Below are 16,881 nucleotides of genomic sequence, written 5' to 3'. Positions count from 1 at the left end.
AAGTCCCTTTGATGACCAAAAGCTGCCTTCTTATTTTTCATAGTTGGTTTTAAGTAGCTGTCATCTCATAGAAGGTACTACAAGCTTAGAGTGATAAGCAGTGTCATCTTCTACAGCTGCATGAGATAAAGTAAAACAGGATCTGATCAAAGTCATTTCTTAGGACCTCAGTAGAATCACACTTTATATTGGTTTTTTACTCATCTGATACGAAAAAGCGATCTCTTGGCTGGAAGTGTATCTCTAAAGTATATGGTGTTAATTTAACTTTTGTTTTTACTTATGGTTTGGTTTTCTTTTCAATGTGTAGGGTGATCTCGATACCACAGCAGTGAAAGTGGAATTTGATGACGAATTCAGCGGAGCACAGGTAGAAGGTGTGGGAGATGAGGCACTGATCCCGTCGGCGTCTGTAAACAAAGGTCCCAAACCCAAAAGGGAGAGGAAGGAGGCTGGTGAGGACTCGCTAGAGTTTCCGTGTCAGAAAGTCTGTGTGTTCAGGACATGACTAGGTTCTTGTGACTGTACTTTCTTTTCTAGTAGTTGAAGTAATGTCTTCAGTTTTCACAAACATTTGTTATTTTATCATGAAGTCTGCATTACAATAGTTTTATTTTTACTAATGACATTTGGATAAGTATTGATACATATCTTATTGTTGCTCATTTGTTTTTAGGTACCAGGGTGAGAAAAGCACCTACATCATCTGGTAAACCCAGCGCAAAGAAAGTGAAGAAACGGAATCCTTGGTCAGACGATGAATCCAAGTCAGAAAGTGACTTGGAAGAAACAGAACCTGTGGTTATTCCGCGAGACTCTTTACTTAGGAGAGCGGCTGGTATTCTGATATATTTTATATTTTATTATATACTATGGTTTGACAAAGTTAGTATTACTCATAAGTTGGTGTTATTTGTGTCATCAGTGTTTCTGAAGTACTAAACCGTTGGTATTTCAGAAGTTATAGTTCAGGAAGACAAAAAAACCTGCTTTACAGAAGGCTATTTTCTAGCAAAGTTGGACTAAATTTCTCTAAAGTGAATCATGTTTTCTTACTGATTTTTGTTACAAAGTTTGGGTTGTATTCCCTCCATAGTTGGAAGATGTTTGGTAAAACAAACGTAGCGTGGTGTAGTGTGCCAGCAGTGATGGATCCATAGGAGCGCTATGTAGTGTTCTGTTTGTTTTCCACCCCTTGTATCATGAAGAACTTCCCCTGCATTAGAAGTCTGGTTCCATATGCCCACAGCATAATTTAGACAGTTACAGTGTTAGACTTAGGCTACAGAATCCCATTTTGCTAATATATATTGCTGTTAGCATGTGATTTGATCCTTTCTGCATCATTAATTTGAAGTCTTCAAATAATTAAAAACTGATGTGTCCTATTTTATAGATTCTTCTCAAATTGTGTTAAGTCCTAATTTACATAAAATGAATAATAAAATATTATGATTGTTTTATCTCTGGGAGATACTTTTAAAATTATATCTCAGGCCTTCAGTCACTAAGTGATTGAATTTCTTTTCCTAATGTGCATAGGTCGTATAATAGAGGTGAATTAAAAAAAATTTTTTTTTACAATGTTGCAGTAGTTTAGAGGTGAATTTTTAACACAGTAACAAGTTACATGAAAATTAATTTATTAAATGCTTTAAAATTGTATTTAGGCTTTTTCCATACATCGAAAATGAAGTGTAAAATTGCATAGCATCCAAATGACTTTAAAACTTTATTCCATAGTATATGCTAGAAATTACAGTAAAACTTACTTGCATTATACCAGTGTGCCTTTCTCCATAGTTGGTACCTTTTTATGCATTATATTGTTTTGCTAATATATTGAGGTCTTATCTCTATTTTTACTATTCATCTGAAAAATGACTGTTTCTGTTATTTCATAGTAAACCTACTGTGAAGAGAAGATAGGAGTTTTTATGGAAGAGGTTAAGAGAGAGTGCAGCACTTTCTAAAGACCTGTAAGAGCTGTCTTTCGTAATTGCAGAAATGGGAGATCTCGTATTAGCAGTCACTTTCACAGTGGCCATAATGACTGCTTTCCTCACTGCTTTGAGTAAGATTTAAGCATGACGAGCTGCATCCTAGTGGCCTCATCAGCTTACCCTCTCCCGAGACATGCAGCATTGCCCCAGAGCCTCCAGGGGGTACAGGACAGATGTCAGCACCATCAGAGTAACTGAGGCAGAGTGGTCGACTTTTGTTCTCTAATGCTTGCCTTTTTCTTTTTTTTCTTGTATATTTTAAGAGACAGCTGGAATATTTTTCAAGTGCATTGTTTGGAATAGTATTTCATGTTGATAAAGCTGGGTTTGAGTGTAACACTCACTTTGATTTTTGTCCTAGCTGAAAGGCCTAAGTACACATTTGATTTCTCAGAAGAGGAGGACGACGATGCCGATGACGACGACGATGATAATGATTTAGAGGAACTGAAGGTGAAAGCGTCTCCCATGACAAACGACGCAGAAGATGAATTTGTCCCTTCCGATGGCCTGGACAAAGATGAGTATACGTTTTCACCAGGCAAATCCACAGCTAGCCCAGAGTAAGTAACACAGCAACTGCTGTTCAGTTACATGGTGCAGCTAGGTGTCTGGGCCTCTGCAGCGATCTTACAGTAAGCTCCATCCTAGGTCAGGTCCTTCTCATGACGTAATAAATCTGCTTAGTATTGCAGCTGTTTACATAACTGTTGCTATAGTTTAGAGCACAGGTTGGCAGATTTTTTCCATAAAGGGCTGGATAGTAAATATTTTAGGCTTTGCAGGCCATATGGTCTCTGTTGCAACTACTCAGTGCTGCCCTTGTAGCAGGAAAGCAGCCATAAATGATACGTAAATGAACAAGCGTAGCTGTGTTCCAGTAAAATGTTTACAAAATTAGGCGGCAGGCATACGGGACATATAGCTTGACAACCCCTGGTTCAGAGAAGAGTTATTAAATCTTTAGAATTGAGAGGTTTAATTTTCCTCCCTAGCTTTGGCCTTGATTTTTTTCTTGCTTCTGGTGAGTGTGAACATGTAACATGTAGGATGTGAAGTCTGTGAACTATTTCAGATTTTTAAGGAAGTATTTTAACCACAAGCAGTCAAGTATTAGAAGTCAGATTATTGCCTCTTCTGATGGAGATTCTTTCTTCTTGGATTTTTGCCAATAATTTACTGATGTTAAATTCTGAAGAGGTTCTGTCAACCATAAAATTTAGTGATATTTCGAATAACTTTAAAGTTTTGCTTTTCTGTTAAATCATTGGTTTGTCTGGTGTCTCTGTGTATGCACGCACTTACGCTTATGAGAGAGAAGAAAGGAGTTTGGTTGCCCTGTCTTTAGCAAAGGGAAACAAATGAGAGAACTAAAATTTTGTTCTGTAATTATAATCCTGCAGTACGTATTATATATAAATTGTCAAAGTGGAAACCAGATATTTACATTATATTGTTGTGTTTAATTTTTCTTTCTATTAGAAAGTCTTCCCATGACAAGAAAGGTCAGGATTACGGGGCTCTCTTCTCATTCCCTTCATACTCTCAGAAGTCAGAAGACGGTATGCTCGTTTCGTCTTTTTGTTGCTTACTTATGTATTATTGCTATGGATTTTTTTTATGAGTAAAAAACTTACCTTCTTTTTACATTTTCCTCAATGTAATAAGGTTTATTTAGTTTTCCTGAGGTGATTCCCAACTGATTGGTCAAAATCAGCATTATGGAAGCATTTAGGTGGAGAAGCAGATGCAAACCTGTGTGTGTGTGTGTGTGTGTGTGTGTGTGTGTGTGGAGTGGGGGGTGTGTGAGTGTTTTAAGGAGAGAAAAAAGTATAGACAGAGAAATTCTGGAAGATCAAAATTTAATTTTCATGGCAATGTGAATGGATATATGACAGCTTTTTTTTAAAGCTACAAGTGTACCAATATGCAGATTTGTTTTACTGAACCCTAGTAGCTGAAAGACTAGAACCTTCATAGAAGCAAATTTAATCAGTGTGCATACTGTTTTATTGCCTACATTTCTATGTGTGGAATTTCTAAGGTCAGAACAACCTAGTTACATTTGAGTTACTGTTTTCCATTTTTTAAATACACACATACATGTAGGTAGACACACAGATCTGGTACAGGTTCTATATGTATTGATAGATATGCATTTTTGAAAGCATGTCAAAACAGCTATATAAAACTTTCACATCCAAGCTGCCATTTTAAGAGTCCCTGTTTTGGTTTGAGTGGGGGAAGAATGGAGGGAGGAATTGATTAATTAATTAAATTGAGTGTAAAAGTAAACTGAAGGTAAGTCTACATGCCTTTTCAATTAACCTTTAATGACGTAAAGTTGATGAACATTATTACTGATATTCCTGAAATGGTTAGTTAGATGTGTAGATGCTAAAATAATCACAGTGAGAACTTTTTAATGTCTCATTTTAAAATAAGTCATCAGTATTTATTTTTGAATTGGTCAGTTATGTTTTAAATGATTAGCGTTTGGGACTATTAGGAATTTTTATTACTCTATGCATTTCTATGTTGTTCTACAACAGAGTTAACTTTTTTGAAATATAACATTGTTATATTTTTTATTTTCCGCTGTTTGTATACTGTGGATTATATGATCACAAAATAGAAACTACAAGATCTGTTATCTAGCTAAAGAGATGTCATCAGTAAAAAGAATCAGTTTAACTACTAAGTGGTCCTTATAGAATCTCTTTACTGAAAAAAAAAACTGTGTAATTTTTAGATTCAGCTAAATTTGACAGTAATGAAGAAGATTCTGCTTCTGTCTTTTCACCATCATTTGGTCTGAAACAAACAGAAAAAGTTCCAAGTAAAACAGTAGCTGCTAAAAAGGGTATGTACTTCTATTTGATTTTGTTAAGCATCGCATAAAACGTATAGAGATGGTTAAAGGAAATTTAATGTAATTTGAAACTATTTGCACTAGGACTTCAATAGAAAATTGGTATAAAGTATAAATGTGTGTGAGGAAAATCCCTCTTGTTTTCTAACCATGTGAGGTAATTATTCAGATGTCTGTAAGACCTCATTTTAAAGCTGCTGTAATTATAAAATAATCCCATGCATTGATATGGAAAGACAGCTTTCTGGTAAAGCTGTGCTGTAGTTGGTTGTTGGGTTGTGAAGTAGGCTGAGAGTTTGTGCTGGTAGCAGTTGCCCGCCTCAGCTGTGTAGGCCATGCCTTAACTCCTCCTGGGAGCTGTCGCTCAGCTCAGCCTGGGCCTCTTGTTGTTTGTGAGTCATGCAGCTTTCTTTTCCGTAACCTTAGATTGTTTATGAAAAAGTTGATTGGAGTTGATTCACGAATCTGTTACTGGTACTTAGGCACATACCTTGAAGGAGGTCAGTGTTAGTGCTTTGTGTTTAAAAGATAATCATCACTTACCCAGCAAGTAAGTAAACAGTATGGAATGTCCCTTCAGGATCTTAGACGCGCACAACAGACACCACATTGCAGACACACATGCACTAGATGCAGCAGAACAACAGTAAAAGCCCCTGCTCTTCCGAACACACTGGGGCGGCGGTGAGAAATCGGTTGGCCCTCCAGCCTCCAGCCCCGCCCTCACCCCGCCCTGGCCAGGGTCTGCCTTTCTCTACTGAGGACTTTCTCTGTTGCTGTGCCCGCCACCCTTTACCCGTGACTGAGGAAAAGCTGGTCTGCACGTCTCTCAGGGTCCGTGCCCCTCAGCTTAGCTCACTCGGGTTTCGTGCCAGCTCTCCGCTTCCTCGCGCGCTGAAGCGTCCAGAGTGACGACAGCTCGACGCCCTCCCGTTGCCCGGCCCTCGCTTCACTGTCTCGTTCTGCACCGCCTCCCTGTGCCTCCCAAACGGGCACTCCTAACTCGAGTCTGCCTTAGGGTCCGGTGGGGCCTGCGTCTGGAGAGCGCAGACCGAGACGGGCCCTGTAATTCCCCTTTAAGCACCTTTTCATCGTCCTGATGTGAGCATCTTACAACCACCCTGAAACCTGGGGAGCCCTTTCCCTCTGTGACCACGTCAGCCCGTTTCCTTCATCAGGCTGTTGCCCCGCACGCGACCTAACGAGGTAGCGGCGCCTTCACTGAGAGGCCGGCATGCGCGGCTCACTCCCGCCCCGCGGCTCCAGCCCTTCGCAGCAGACGGGCTCAGCGCCCTCCCGTAGCCGACCTACACCCGCCCGCCGGCGTCGCCCGTGCCACCCAACACTGCAGGCCTGGGAGCGGCCCAGGGGGAGGGTGGTCACTGCAGCGCCCCGCCGTGTGGCGCCCGCGCTCCCGCTGGGGGCCGCCCCGTGCCCGAGCGGCAGGAAAGCCCAAGGGCCTGCGGGCCTCTCCTGCTGCTCAACAAGGGGCCTCACCTCGAGCCCGCGTATTGGATCGCGATCACGTTCTCCAGAGAAGGAGCGCGGGCGTTTTCCTTTAATGGAAAAGTGTGTGGTTAATTCAATACATTCTTTTTTTTCAAATGCGGTTTTACTAATCACACAAGTGAAGGCTGATTTATCAATTTTCATAGACTGTAAATGAAGCAAAGTCTTTAAAAACAAAATAAAGGCCTTTGGATCTATTATCCACTTACCTAGAATTTTCATATTTCTTTTCACATAAAAAGTACCAAGTCTGGATTTCAACCTCTGAGGGGAAGTGAAGTTTCTATTCATGGTATTTGAGGGTCCCATAATTTTTTTTTCTCTAAAACATTTTAAAAGTTAGAGCTTAACATGTGGTTATACTTGTATTATCATTAATATGTCTTTTTACTACTTTTTAAAAGTTATTGCTTAATTCATTTTAATGGCCCTTGTTAATTTAAAATATCTCAATTGAATTATCAAAAGGCAAATTATGCAAAATCAAATAAAAAGCATTTTGTCACCTATGAGCAGTTGTTTGCCTTTACACTGGCACCAAATGGAGAGAAATCATTTTATTATTTAAGGCTACTCAATTTCATATCAGCAGTAAGAAATTCCATCGTTATAGGACTCACTCCAGCTTGAATTGTTGGTAAGAATATTCCATTGATCTATGAAATGGAAATTTGCTTAATAGGAAAACCATCTTTAGATACAACCCCTAAGCCCAAGAGAACCCCCAAACAGAAGAAAGTAGAGACTGTAAACTCTGACTCGGACTCTGAATTTGGCGTTCCAAAGAAGACAACAGCACCCAAAGGTGAGGATTATCTTTGTATAACCCTCTAGCATATTCCACGTGGCAAGTGTTTAGTCTCTTCTACTCACTGAATTTAGAGATGACTGGGTACCTATTTTATTTTAAATTGCTTCACTCCTCGGTAAGCAAATGTTCTAAGAATCAGTGCTGAATTAGAGTCCAAAGGAAATACAGCAATTTAGTCCACTTTGTTTACAAATCAAGAAACCGAGACTCAAAGAGGTTAAGTAAGTCAGCAACTTGCATACCAAAGCATGGTTCAGAGACCCCCTGCAGCGGACTCCCTGGGAGTGGTTGGTTATAAAAGGCAGTGGGGGTCGTCATTACAGTGTGAGACTCCTTGGCGGAGGCTGGAGCGGGACTCTCAGGCCAGAGCCTCGTCCTGCTCCGGGAGCTGAGACAGCTGTCCTCAGGGCCCCCGCAAGGGCACAGCACCCGTTCCTCTCCCTGCTGTCTCCTCTTCGCCTCCGGAATCTACGGAGTCCTTCAAGATGCTTAAAAAAGTATGTAAGACACGATTTCTCTAAGGGTAGCTGTTCAGTCTTTCGTCCAGCTGATAGATACTATCATCAACGTGTTTATTTCTTAAAGCGGTGGTTGGGATAAGGAGATACAGACCTACAGGGGGCCGAAGGGGCAGAAAAGAAACATAGTGACTAGGGAGGTTGGTACTTAGGCTGTGCATGGTTTGAAACCTTTGTAAATTCAGTAGTGCCATCTCATTGATTCATTTGATCAAGTATGACATCCCAAGACCATTTAGGCTATCTTTTCTTACTAGTACAATCAGTTAGTCATAGCTCTTAAAGTTTAAGAAATTTAGAATTGCAGTTTACTTCCTTTTTCCCTTTCTCTGGCATCACTGTAGGATGGAGGACGTTTGGTGACCACTTACGTGTTACCTTCTCCCCTTCCTCCGATGATGAGCATGCGAGATTAGGTAGATGAAAAAAAAAAACAGGCTGCATGGGGTGATTCTAGTCTGAGAAGGAGTATGGATTTGACAGATGATCTCGTTATTAATACTGGGGAATTTAGTTTAGGGCTGTGCTACTTAAAATGGGATATGCAACTGGCTGTTACTGCTGTGTGGCAGGAGAAGTTACAGTAAGCATCCAAACCTTTGCAGTCTGTGCTAATAAGAAAGTATGTCTTACTTTTCTAGTAATTCATGCTATATTTTTAGAAGTATTGGTCTATGACAAATTAGAAACTAATTTTTTTTCATCGCATACAATTTAACAAATTCTCTTCTAAGAGATTTTCTTTTCAGGCCAAGTACCACCTGTGCAAAATGCAAAGGTTTCTTTTATGCATTAGCGGTTTGGTCATTAAAGTTTGTCACCAGCACTTTCCAACTAATTTAAATGTATTGGTGAAATACTCCTTAGTCATGTCAACCCCAGAACTGAAATGGTGCTGACACACTTTCTATGTTAATCATAGTAAGAGATCAGGATTGCAGTACCAACTGGGCATGCCAAAGAAGTAAAAGTAATAATGCTTTGACACTTTTTATATTGCACTTATTAACCTTGGGAGAAAAACCCCTTTGTATCATTTTAAGGTAAAGGCCGAGGGGCAAAGAAGAGGAAAGCATCTGGCTCTGAAAACGAAGGTGATTATAACCCTGGCAGGAAAACCTCTAAAACAACAAGCAAGGTAATTAGAAGCATCTTTTTAATAATGCACAGTTTTAAGAATGTCATGTAACTGGCTTAGTTCGCTTGTTACTGTAATGTCTTGTAACAGATTTAAACCTAGCATCTCTTATCCATAGGCGGCTTGTATATGGTTAAAAAATCATCCACGTGTAAAATTTATATAATCAGGACCACCTCTTGGATAAAGGGCGGCATAAATTAGCCTGCTTGAGTCTTCCACATCCTGCAGTGGCAGAAGTTACACGCTACCCTAAAATATTACTTTCCAGACCAAATAAAGGCTATTTCTTTTGAACTTGGATTTATTTGACCAGGACTGATTTGATTCTTTTTAACTTGAATTCATTTGACTGTGGCTAATTTTCCCAATTTGTCTGACCCTTCTCCAGCAGTACACTATCTCTTTAAGGTAAATTAATAACATCAAATGCCACCCTTTTCTCTCTCTTCCCCTTCTTTTTAAAACTTAAAAACACGAACAGATGACTTTAGCTCCGTGGTGCTCTCCACACTGACCTTTTCCATCCAGTCATCTGCTGTGACTGGGGCCCATCCTGGTGACTCTCCTCTGCCTTTTATAAACGCTTGCTGCCTGCACTACATACTGTCCGTCAGTCTTGTTTTCCTCTTATGAATTGACAGGTACTTACCTACCAGTAAGACAGCTTGAATTGTACCTCATCTGTGCACTGTGCAGATTTGCTGGGTAACATAAGAAGTTTAGAAAGAAAGAAGTAATGGTGGCATTATGAGATCACCAAGGTGGCAAATTATACTTAATCCTCCTCTTCCCTTCATGAAAATGATTAGGTAACTGGCTTCACACTTAAGTTAGCATTACAGTTCTGCTTTTAAAAGAACCACTGTTTGTAGTATTTCCCAAATATAAGTGAAGTGTAAGGAATAATAATTTTTAACACTAGTCTTTTTTTTTTTTCCCTAACTTTGGGGTTTTAAATCTCTTTTTAAAAAAAATGTCTAGAAACCGAAGAGAACATCTTTCGATCAGGATTCAGATGTGGACATCTTCCCCCCAGACTTCACTTCTGAACCACCTTCTCTGCCACGGACCGGTCGGGCTAGGAAAGAAGTAAAATATTTTGCAGAGTCTGATGAAGAAGATGATGTCGATTTTGTGATGTTTAATTAGGTGCCCACAGAGCACGGAAAACAATTTTCAGCAGATAACTAACTAACTTGTGTTGTCCCTTTTGTCTTTTCTGTCTCAGACTTTTGTACATCTGGCTTATTTTAATGTGACGATGTAATTGATGGTTTTTTATTATTGTGGTAGGCCTTTTAACAAACAAACATTTTGTTCTTACACATACAGTTTTATGCTCTTTTTTACTCATTGAAATGTCATGTACTGTCTGATTGGCTTGTAGAATTGTTATAGACTGTTGTGCATTAGCACAGATTTTAATTGTCATGATTGATTGCAGACTACAGACCTGCTTTTTGAAATGAAATTTAAACATTAAAAATGGAACTGTGTTCTCTGTCGTCTCTTTACTGAAGATGAACGTGCAGTAAAAGCTCTCATACGCCTTTAAAATAAATATATTTTATTCTTTGCCAGGAGACTCCATGGAAAAAGGTAAACAGTATATGAACATAGAAAGCATTGTTAAACAATTTCAATGTACAAACAGAGCCAGTGAAAGTACATCACAGACTTGCTAATATATCAAAAAAAAAAAAAAACAAATTTTTCTACTAGTGCTTAAATGAGAACTAAGAAACTGACAGACACTTGGATCTGTTAACCACTCCACCCCAGCCTCCACTCTGTTCATAGTGATTGATTGATTGAACCAGGCCAGAGGACGCAGATTCTCTGCCAGTGACTTCGGGAGGCAACGCAAAACCGCCCAGTATCAAGCAGGAATCAGGAAGGATACAGAGTTACACGGTGCAGGTGATAGACCAGCCTGTCATTATCCCATGAAACCTCCCTAATGGCTTGTGAATAGGTAAACAAAAACTTTTATTAACACTGAAAAGTGTTTCTGCCTTGGAGGCTATCATTACTGTAAAAATGTATCTTTTTAAAAAAATTGTGTAGTTATGTCATTAAACAAGTAATAAACCACTTTTAATTTAAAGTGACATCCACAATTGAACAAATGACATTTGATACCTGAAGTGGCAGTTACACTGATACAGAATTCTCTTCTGCTAGTGTAGTGACTTTGTTGTACACTTCACTGGGCAACATGAAAGAAAAGATGCGGTCTGAGAGCATCCAGAGAGCAAGGACAAGCTTCTACACTAACTAAAGTAGAACACCTTTTGCCTTATCTTGCCACACTGTACGACAGTCCCATTTCCTTACCTCGATGTCTTGATCTGCGAAGGCAAGACAGTTATCTTTTTGACCCTTTCTTAACTGGACATGTACAGTAATCTGTTCCATAACCTTGGTGTCTTGGTTATTTGGAGTATGCAAGACAAAAGGAAAGCACCAAACGTATAGGAGAGAAAGAACAGAGCCATACTTCTGTATGTACAGAGTCTTCAGAAACTTAACCAGGGGTAAATCATTTTGACTGGGTCTTTGCCATGCAATCTTGAGTGTTCAAAGAGGAGAACAGAAGCCTTTAACTGGTTTTCGGTTGCATGAAATGGCTGATTGATTTTTAGAATTTAAAAAGTTTGTACTTCTAGGTAAGTCAGACAGTGAGGGGTACATATTGATACATATGAAAACTTCTTGGTCCTTCTTGAGTTTGAATATATTTTCAGTCCAAAAACTAAGCAGCAGTAAAAATGTTTTTTCCTTGCATTTTCAATCCCAGGAGTGCAGGTACTGGGGAATGTTTGAAGTAGCTAGAAAGTGTCTTATTGCAGCAGTGGTGACTGACCGACACCGCTGTTCTCCACGGAGCCGGGCGAGGCGCTGGGACTGTGCTCTGCTGTGTTCCCACTTGAGCTTGGGGTCAAGGGCTCATGTCCTTCAGAATTCTCCAGCATTTCCTGAATGAGAGGGGGCATCGAGCCGGGAATTTCCATTTTCAAGGTAATTACACGTTCTGCACCTTTTCGAAAGAGATCATAGAAATCTGGTAGAGATACGGAGTCAAGGTGATAACCAGGGATCAACTTTCATCTACTTTAACAAGGGTGGGTGAAAACCGTGCTACCAGGGCCTCCCAGAGGCTCTCCTAATTTGACACCATTAAAACATTTCCACTTCATCTGCAGAAGAGCAGCAGAGATAGGATGACATACTTATTAAATGTGACAACTCCACACCTCTGTCAGTTTTGGGAAACGGTATCATTATATATTTACTCGACAAATTTACAAAGAGAAGCTCCTGGTAAGAGACCAGAAAGAGTGTATCTTGAAGAGAGACAGTGAAAGGAGAGCAGTTCCCCACAAGTGCAGGCAGGGACCTGAGAAACAGACGTGTGGCGAACGAGATCACCCGCTCGATGTAGCACCGCGCTGCCCAGGAGGGCGGCCACTAGGTACACGCGAGTGTTTACACCCGCTAGGTTAAGTCCCGAAGGAAAAGCAGGCCTCGGCCGCCTCAGCCCCACCTCAAGGGCCTGAGAGCCACGTGTGGCTGGCGGCCGCTGGACGATGCGGGTTGCAGATCGCGTCCGCTCCGTTAGCGCTGTCCAGCTAGGTACAGGGAGGGGCGGTGTAAAGTTCCACAGCCTCGCGGGTTTAAAATCAGAGACGGAGGGGACATGGGGATATATGTATATGCAGAGCTGATTCACTTTGTTATACGGCAGCAACTAACACACCACTGTAAAGCAATTATACTCCAATAAAGATGTTAAAAAATAAAGTAAAATAAGATCAGAGACGTCACAGTGACTGACAGTGGTCAAGACTGGTGACCTGTACACTTAATGCCAGGCTAGGGATGAACTCAGGGTCTCACAGACTCCTAGAAGGAGCTCAGGGCTCAGGAACTGAAAGTCCTCGTCAAACACGTTCGCTGTGCTTCTAGGCACTTCTGAAATGTCGAGTTTGTTCCCTGGCTCACCAGGCCTTCAGGGAAGGGGAGTGACAACAGCACGTCTGCTCCAGGGACGCTGCTGAGCCTTCTCGGTAGGAAAGCCCTGCTCTCACACTCAGCTGTCCTGTGGCTCCAGGCACTTCTGTAATTGCTCCAGTTGCCATATTAACTGGAAATCACTAGGCAAAAAATAGTTACACCTCTTAGGAAGGCAAGAATCCCTTTGCTTAGAGGTGCAGAAGTTAAATCTGCCTACACACTGAGAGAACAACGGCTAGACTGATGGAGAGAGATGCATAACCAGTCACGGTCACCCTAAGCACTACTCTTTTCTTGAGGTTTGGGTGTTCAGGAAAAACTGGAATCAAGTTTACACAAACCAGAGCACGTATGGAAAGCTGGAATGAAATGTACAAAACGAGAAAATTAAAATGCCGGTTGTATAGTATGCTCTCTTGGAAACAGTTTTTCTGATCACTCAGTCATCTGAATTTTAAAGCTTTCCTAATCTACTAAGATCACTGAGTAGGGTAAGACTTGAGGTTTTACTGTTTTTAAGGGCAGGTACTATTTAATTCCTTTCGATTCCAATGAGAAATGAATTCCAGAATAACAGCAAAAAGGCAGCTACTATCAAACATCCAGTACTATCAAACATGGCAGTACTATCAAACCCCTCCCCTAAAACACGGGGTTTTAAAAAGCAATACACCGTGGTCAGGACCGCAAGTCCACCTGGTGGGTGAGGGCGGCGTGGCGGACGTACCTTTAGCACTGATGCTGCGGAGATCTGTGATTTTCATGAGGATCTTTGGAAACATGTGAGGCTTGCTGGGTCGTCTCTTTCTGATATAAATTTTTAGTGCTTCCAGCAATGGTTCTTGTAGCTTATCTACTTTTGTTGGTTCCTCAAGGTCCTGACGGTCTAGATTCCAGGAGTAAGGTATTAAACAATTAGTATCAGGACAGAAAGAGGTACACATTTGCAGGCTAGAGTTTCTGCCCAGTTCCCCTCCCTCCTTGGTTCCACTATATCGTAACCTTATTAATTTGATGACTCAATCACATAAACAGATCTGAAGATGTGTGCAACTGCCTTAAGCAGTGATACTTGAAAATGATTGTCCACAGTTTGAAGGCTGGTTGCTTTTGTCCCTGGCGGAGAATTACTTCTCATGACCAGGAGGTGTCACTACTGAACTGAGTTAAATGAAACCTTGAGCAGGATGGTTAAAAAGGCAAGGTCAATCAGCCCCCTAATTGATGCCAGTAACTCGTTAACCACGCATGGTTCGGCCTCCCGTGAGCCAGGAGGGGTCACTGCAAAGAAGAACCATATTTCACCCCAGCCCTCCCAAGGATGGTAGGGGGGCCGACACAGTGACTTGTGATCTCAGCCCCTGAAGAGCAAACAGCACATGCCAAGTTCCTGGCTCATCCTAAAAATGTCCCGGGGCAATTTATGTTACAACAGTCTGATCCTACCTTTAAAAAGGCACCTGTGGTAACTGGAGAAATAGCATTTTGGGATTTCAGAGCAGGAAAACCCCAAATGCCTTTATTTAACTTATAAAAATATGGAAAAATGCAACAAACTCTAAGCATGCATGCCTGGCTTTATCCACACATCCTTTTCCATGCAAAACAACTCCAAAGAGGAGATGAGGAATTTCCCATAAATCACAAGCGTGAGCTGCTCTTGAGAGTCTTGAGGACTCTCACGAGGGTTTTCTGGGTGGCGGTACCTCCACAGATCAAGCAGATGGCGCTGAGAAGGCCTGTCTCCGTGTCGTCCATCTCCAGAGGCAGAAGCTGGCCGGCGAAGGTGAACACGAGGTCGGTCAGGGGGCCGAACCCGGCGTTGTGCATCTGGGTTCGATTCAGGGTCAGGCCGTCCGAAAACGTCATGGTGTCTTGCTCTGGGGTATACCTGGTGCAGATTCTCAGAATCTGGAAGAAAACAACCACGTCTGCATCATCAAAGCGAGCCTGGCCCGGCGGCCTTCATCGGATCAGGGCAGGAAATCACGGGAAGATTTCCGAGGAGCTCTGGCAGCACACGAGTCTCTGCCCACCCCCCCCCCTCGGGGGTGAACGTCTGTTCCAGCTCTTCCCTCAAAAGACCACAGAAGTCAAAACATGGCTAAAGTTCTTTAGGGAATAATAAATAGGACACAGACTTTGAGAAATATCTGTTTATGCTAAAAGTAACTCATCTGACTCCAATAAACATTTACTGAGCACCTACTTATGTCCCAGGCACTGTGCCAGGTGCTTATAAGAAGAGGAAGAAGAGTCTATTCTTTTTTTTTTTTTTTTAAAGAGCTTACAGTCTACCAAAAAAGAAGGCCACTATTTACCACTTGTTAAATGCCTGGTGTATATCAAGTGTTACACGTGCTCTCCATTCAACCTTCTGAAGAACTCGGTGAGGTGACTACGTTTCTTATTTTATAGACGAGGGGCCGGAGGCTCAGAAAGGCTAGGCCGGGTGCCCAGTGCCACACAGCTGAGACGTGGCTGGCTCTGATGTATTCCAAGTGGGACTCCTGCTGGGACGCCCCTGATCATGCAGCCCCAGGCGACGGTGACCCACGGAGCAGGAGTGGAACAAGCAAGGTGCCAGGGCGCTGGCAGAGGGGGCGCTTGGGCACAGCCGGCAGGAAGCCACGGGCAGGTCCACGGACAGGAGATGGCCTGTCAGCTCAGCCCGGAAGTCTGGTGGGTTTCTCTGGAAAAGCGGCCTGGGCCTCCTGCCACATCTGCCAGCCCCGCCCGACACGCCCTCGGTCTGTAACCCTGCGGCCCGCCCAACCCCCGGTGCCTGTCAGGGCTCTGCGCACCCGCAGCGCTGATCTGCCCAGAGCCGCAGCGCTGCACCAACCGGGCCTCCACGCTGGACTCTCCCTCACAGGAGGCCTCAGAGCTGCCGAACAAGTTAACCCCGCCTGGACCCAGCAGGCTGGGGGAGCTGAGAATTTCTCCCAGATGCTCACGTGACTGGGTGTGGTCCCCACGGAGGTCAGCCTAGAGGACACTGCCACCAGGGGCTCCAGGCCCTTCCTGTCCCATGGCGTGGCAGAGGGCCGGCCCCTGAGAACGCCCGTGCCCGCTCCCCGTGATCCCACCAGGGCTCCCGAAAGGAGAACTTCTGCCGAATCTTGCATCGTCTCAGGGAAGTGCCGGGGGTTTGGGGCAAGGACGCTTCCGGTGGGGAAGCCCTTGCAATCTGATGGGCAATGTGGGTGCAGGAGCCTCACGGCCACTGGACCACAGCAACCAGGGAGGGGCCGGGCCGCTGCAGGGAAGGGCCAGATGCTCCCGCGCCGTGGCTCTGTGTCCCCCCAATCCCAGGAAGACGCAGACAGGCAGGACTCCAGCGTGGACGCCCCGTGGAGGGAGGCCGTGGCGGCCCTGCTGATGAGACGGTCTGCTGCCGCGCCTTCCCGGTCAGAAGACGTCTGAGAGCAGCAGATGGCCATGAGCACGCCCCACCTGGTGCAGCAGCAGCTGACACGGGGCAGATCGCCGGCCACACGGGGCCGTGCCCAGTGCTTCTAACCGCGACGTAACTTCTGTGTCAACCCACGAGGCAGACGCTACTGCCACCCCATCCTACAGGCAGGGCACAAACCCCAGCAGCTTGTCCTGGGTCACGTGAGTCCCAGGAGGCATCGCGTGCTTCGGGCCTGTGCTCTCCACCTCTGCTGCCGGCAGCCAGCCTCGGGGCTCCTCAGGCCACCACCCAAGCCCAGGTGTCCCTCTCGGGGAGGTGACCGCTGGCCCCGCCGAGGGCCTCCTGCAGCTCCCAGCCCGGGGGGGCTCTTCACAGGACCTACCAGGCTCGCAGCGGCGCGCGCCCAGCGGCCTGGAAAGAGAACGTCGCACAGCCTTCGCGTTCCGTGGGAGGGGCTTGGGCGGAACCAGGAGCTGCGCTCAGGCGTCGCGTGCCCGGCGCGTGGCCCGTGGCAGCCCAGGCGTGAATGCGCGTGGTTATCAAAGCACCACAGAGACTCCTTCCCTGGACGGGACCACCTGCACCTCTCGGA

At 43.8% G+C, this 16,881-nt stretch overlaps 2 protein-coding genes across 8 annotated transcripts in view; one reads left to right on the top strand and one right to left on the bottom strand.

The window, feature by feature from the left end:
• The window catches only part of TOP2B (DNA topoisomerase II beta), a 66,909-nt gene extending 56,559 nt beyond the window's left edge, over positions 1-10,350 (top strand). For 2 of the 3 annotated variants that reach the window (XM_082392613.1, XM_082392612.1), the window contains exons 29-36: positions 311-455; positions 677-838; positions 2,365-2,566; positions 3,486-3,565; positions 4,756-4,866; positions 7,067-7,189; positions 8,757-8,851; positions 9,836-10,350. In XM_082392613.1, the coding sequence (XP_082248739.1) occupies positions 311-455; positions 677-838; positions 2,365-2,566; positions 3,486-3,565; positions 4,756-4,866; positions 7,067-7,189; positions 8,757-8,851; positions 9,836-10,003 (1,086 nt within the window). In that variant the 3' untranslated portion in view covers positions 10,004-10,350. The remainder of the gene's footprint in view (positions 1-310; positions 456-676; positions 839-2,364; positions 2,567-3,485; positions 3,566-4,755; positions 4,867-7,066; positions 7,190-8,756; positions 8,852-9,835) is intronic. The other variant, XM_082392614.1, reaches the window with a different exon arrangement.
• Positions 10,351-10,398: 48 nt separating this feature from the next.
• Positions 10,399-16,881, bottom strand: part of RARB (retinoic acid receptor beta) — a 675,515-nt gene continuing 669,032 nt past the window's right edge. For 3 of the 5 annotated variants that reach the window (XM_082392788.1, XM_082392792.1, XM_082392789.1), the window contains 3 exons: positions 14,578-14,782; positions 13,599-13,757; positions 10,399-11,918 (listed from right to left, as the gene is read on the bottom strand). In XM_082392788.1, coding sequence (XP_082248914.1) covers positions 11,698-11,918; positions 13,599-13,757; positions 14,578-14,782 — 585 coding nt within the window. In that variant the 3' untranslated portion in view covers positions 10,399-11,697. The remainder of the gene's footprint in view (positions 11,919-13,598; positions 13,758-14,577; positions 14,783-16,881) is intronic. The other 2 variants (XM_082392790.1, XM_082392791.1) reach the window with 1 other exon arrangement.

The sequence above is a fragment of the Balaenoptera borealis genome (assembly GCF_965194805.1).
Source record: "Balaenoptera borealis genome assembly, chromosome: 5".
In the NCBI taxonomy this organism is placed as follows: domain Eukaryota; kingdom Metazoa; phylum Chordata; class Mammalia; order Artiodactyla; family Balaenopteridae; genus Balaenoptera; species Balaenoptera borealis.
This window is presented reverse-complemented; position numbering and strand designations above follow the sequence as displayed.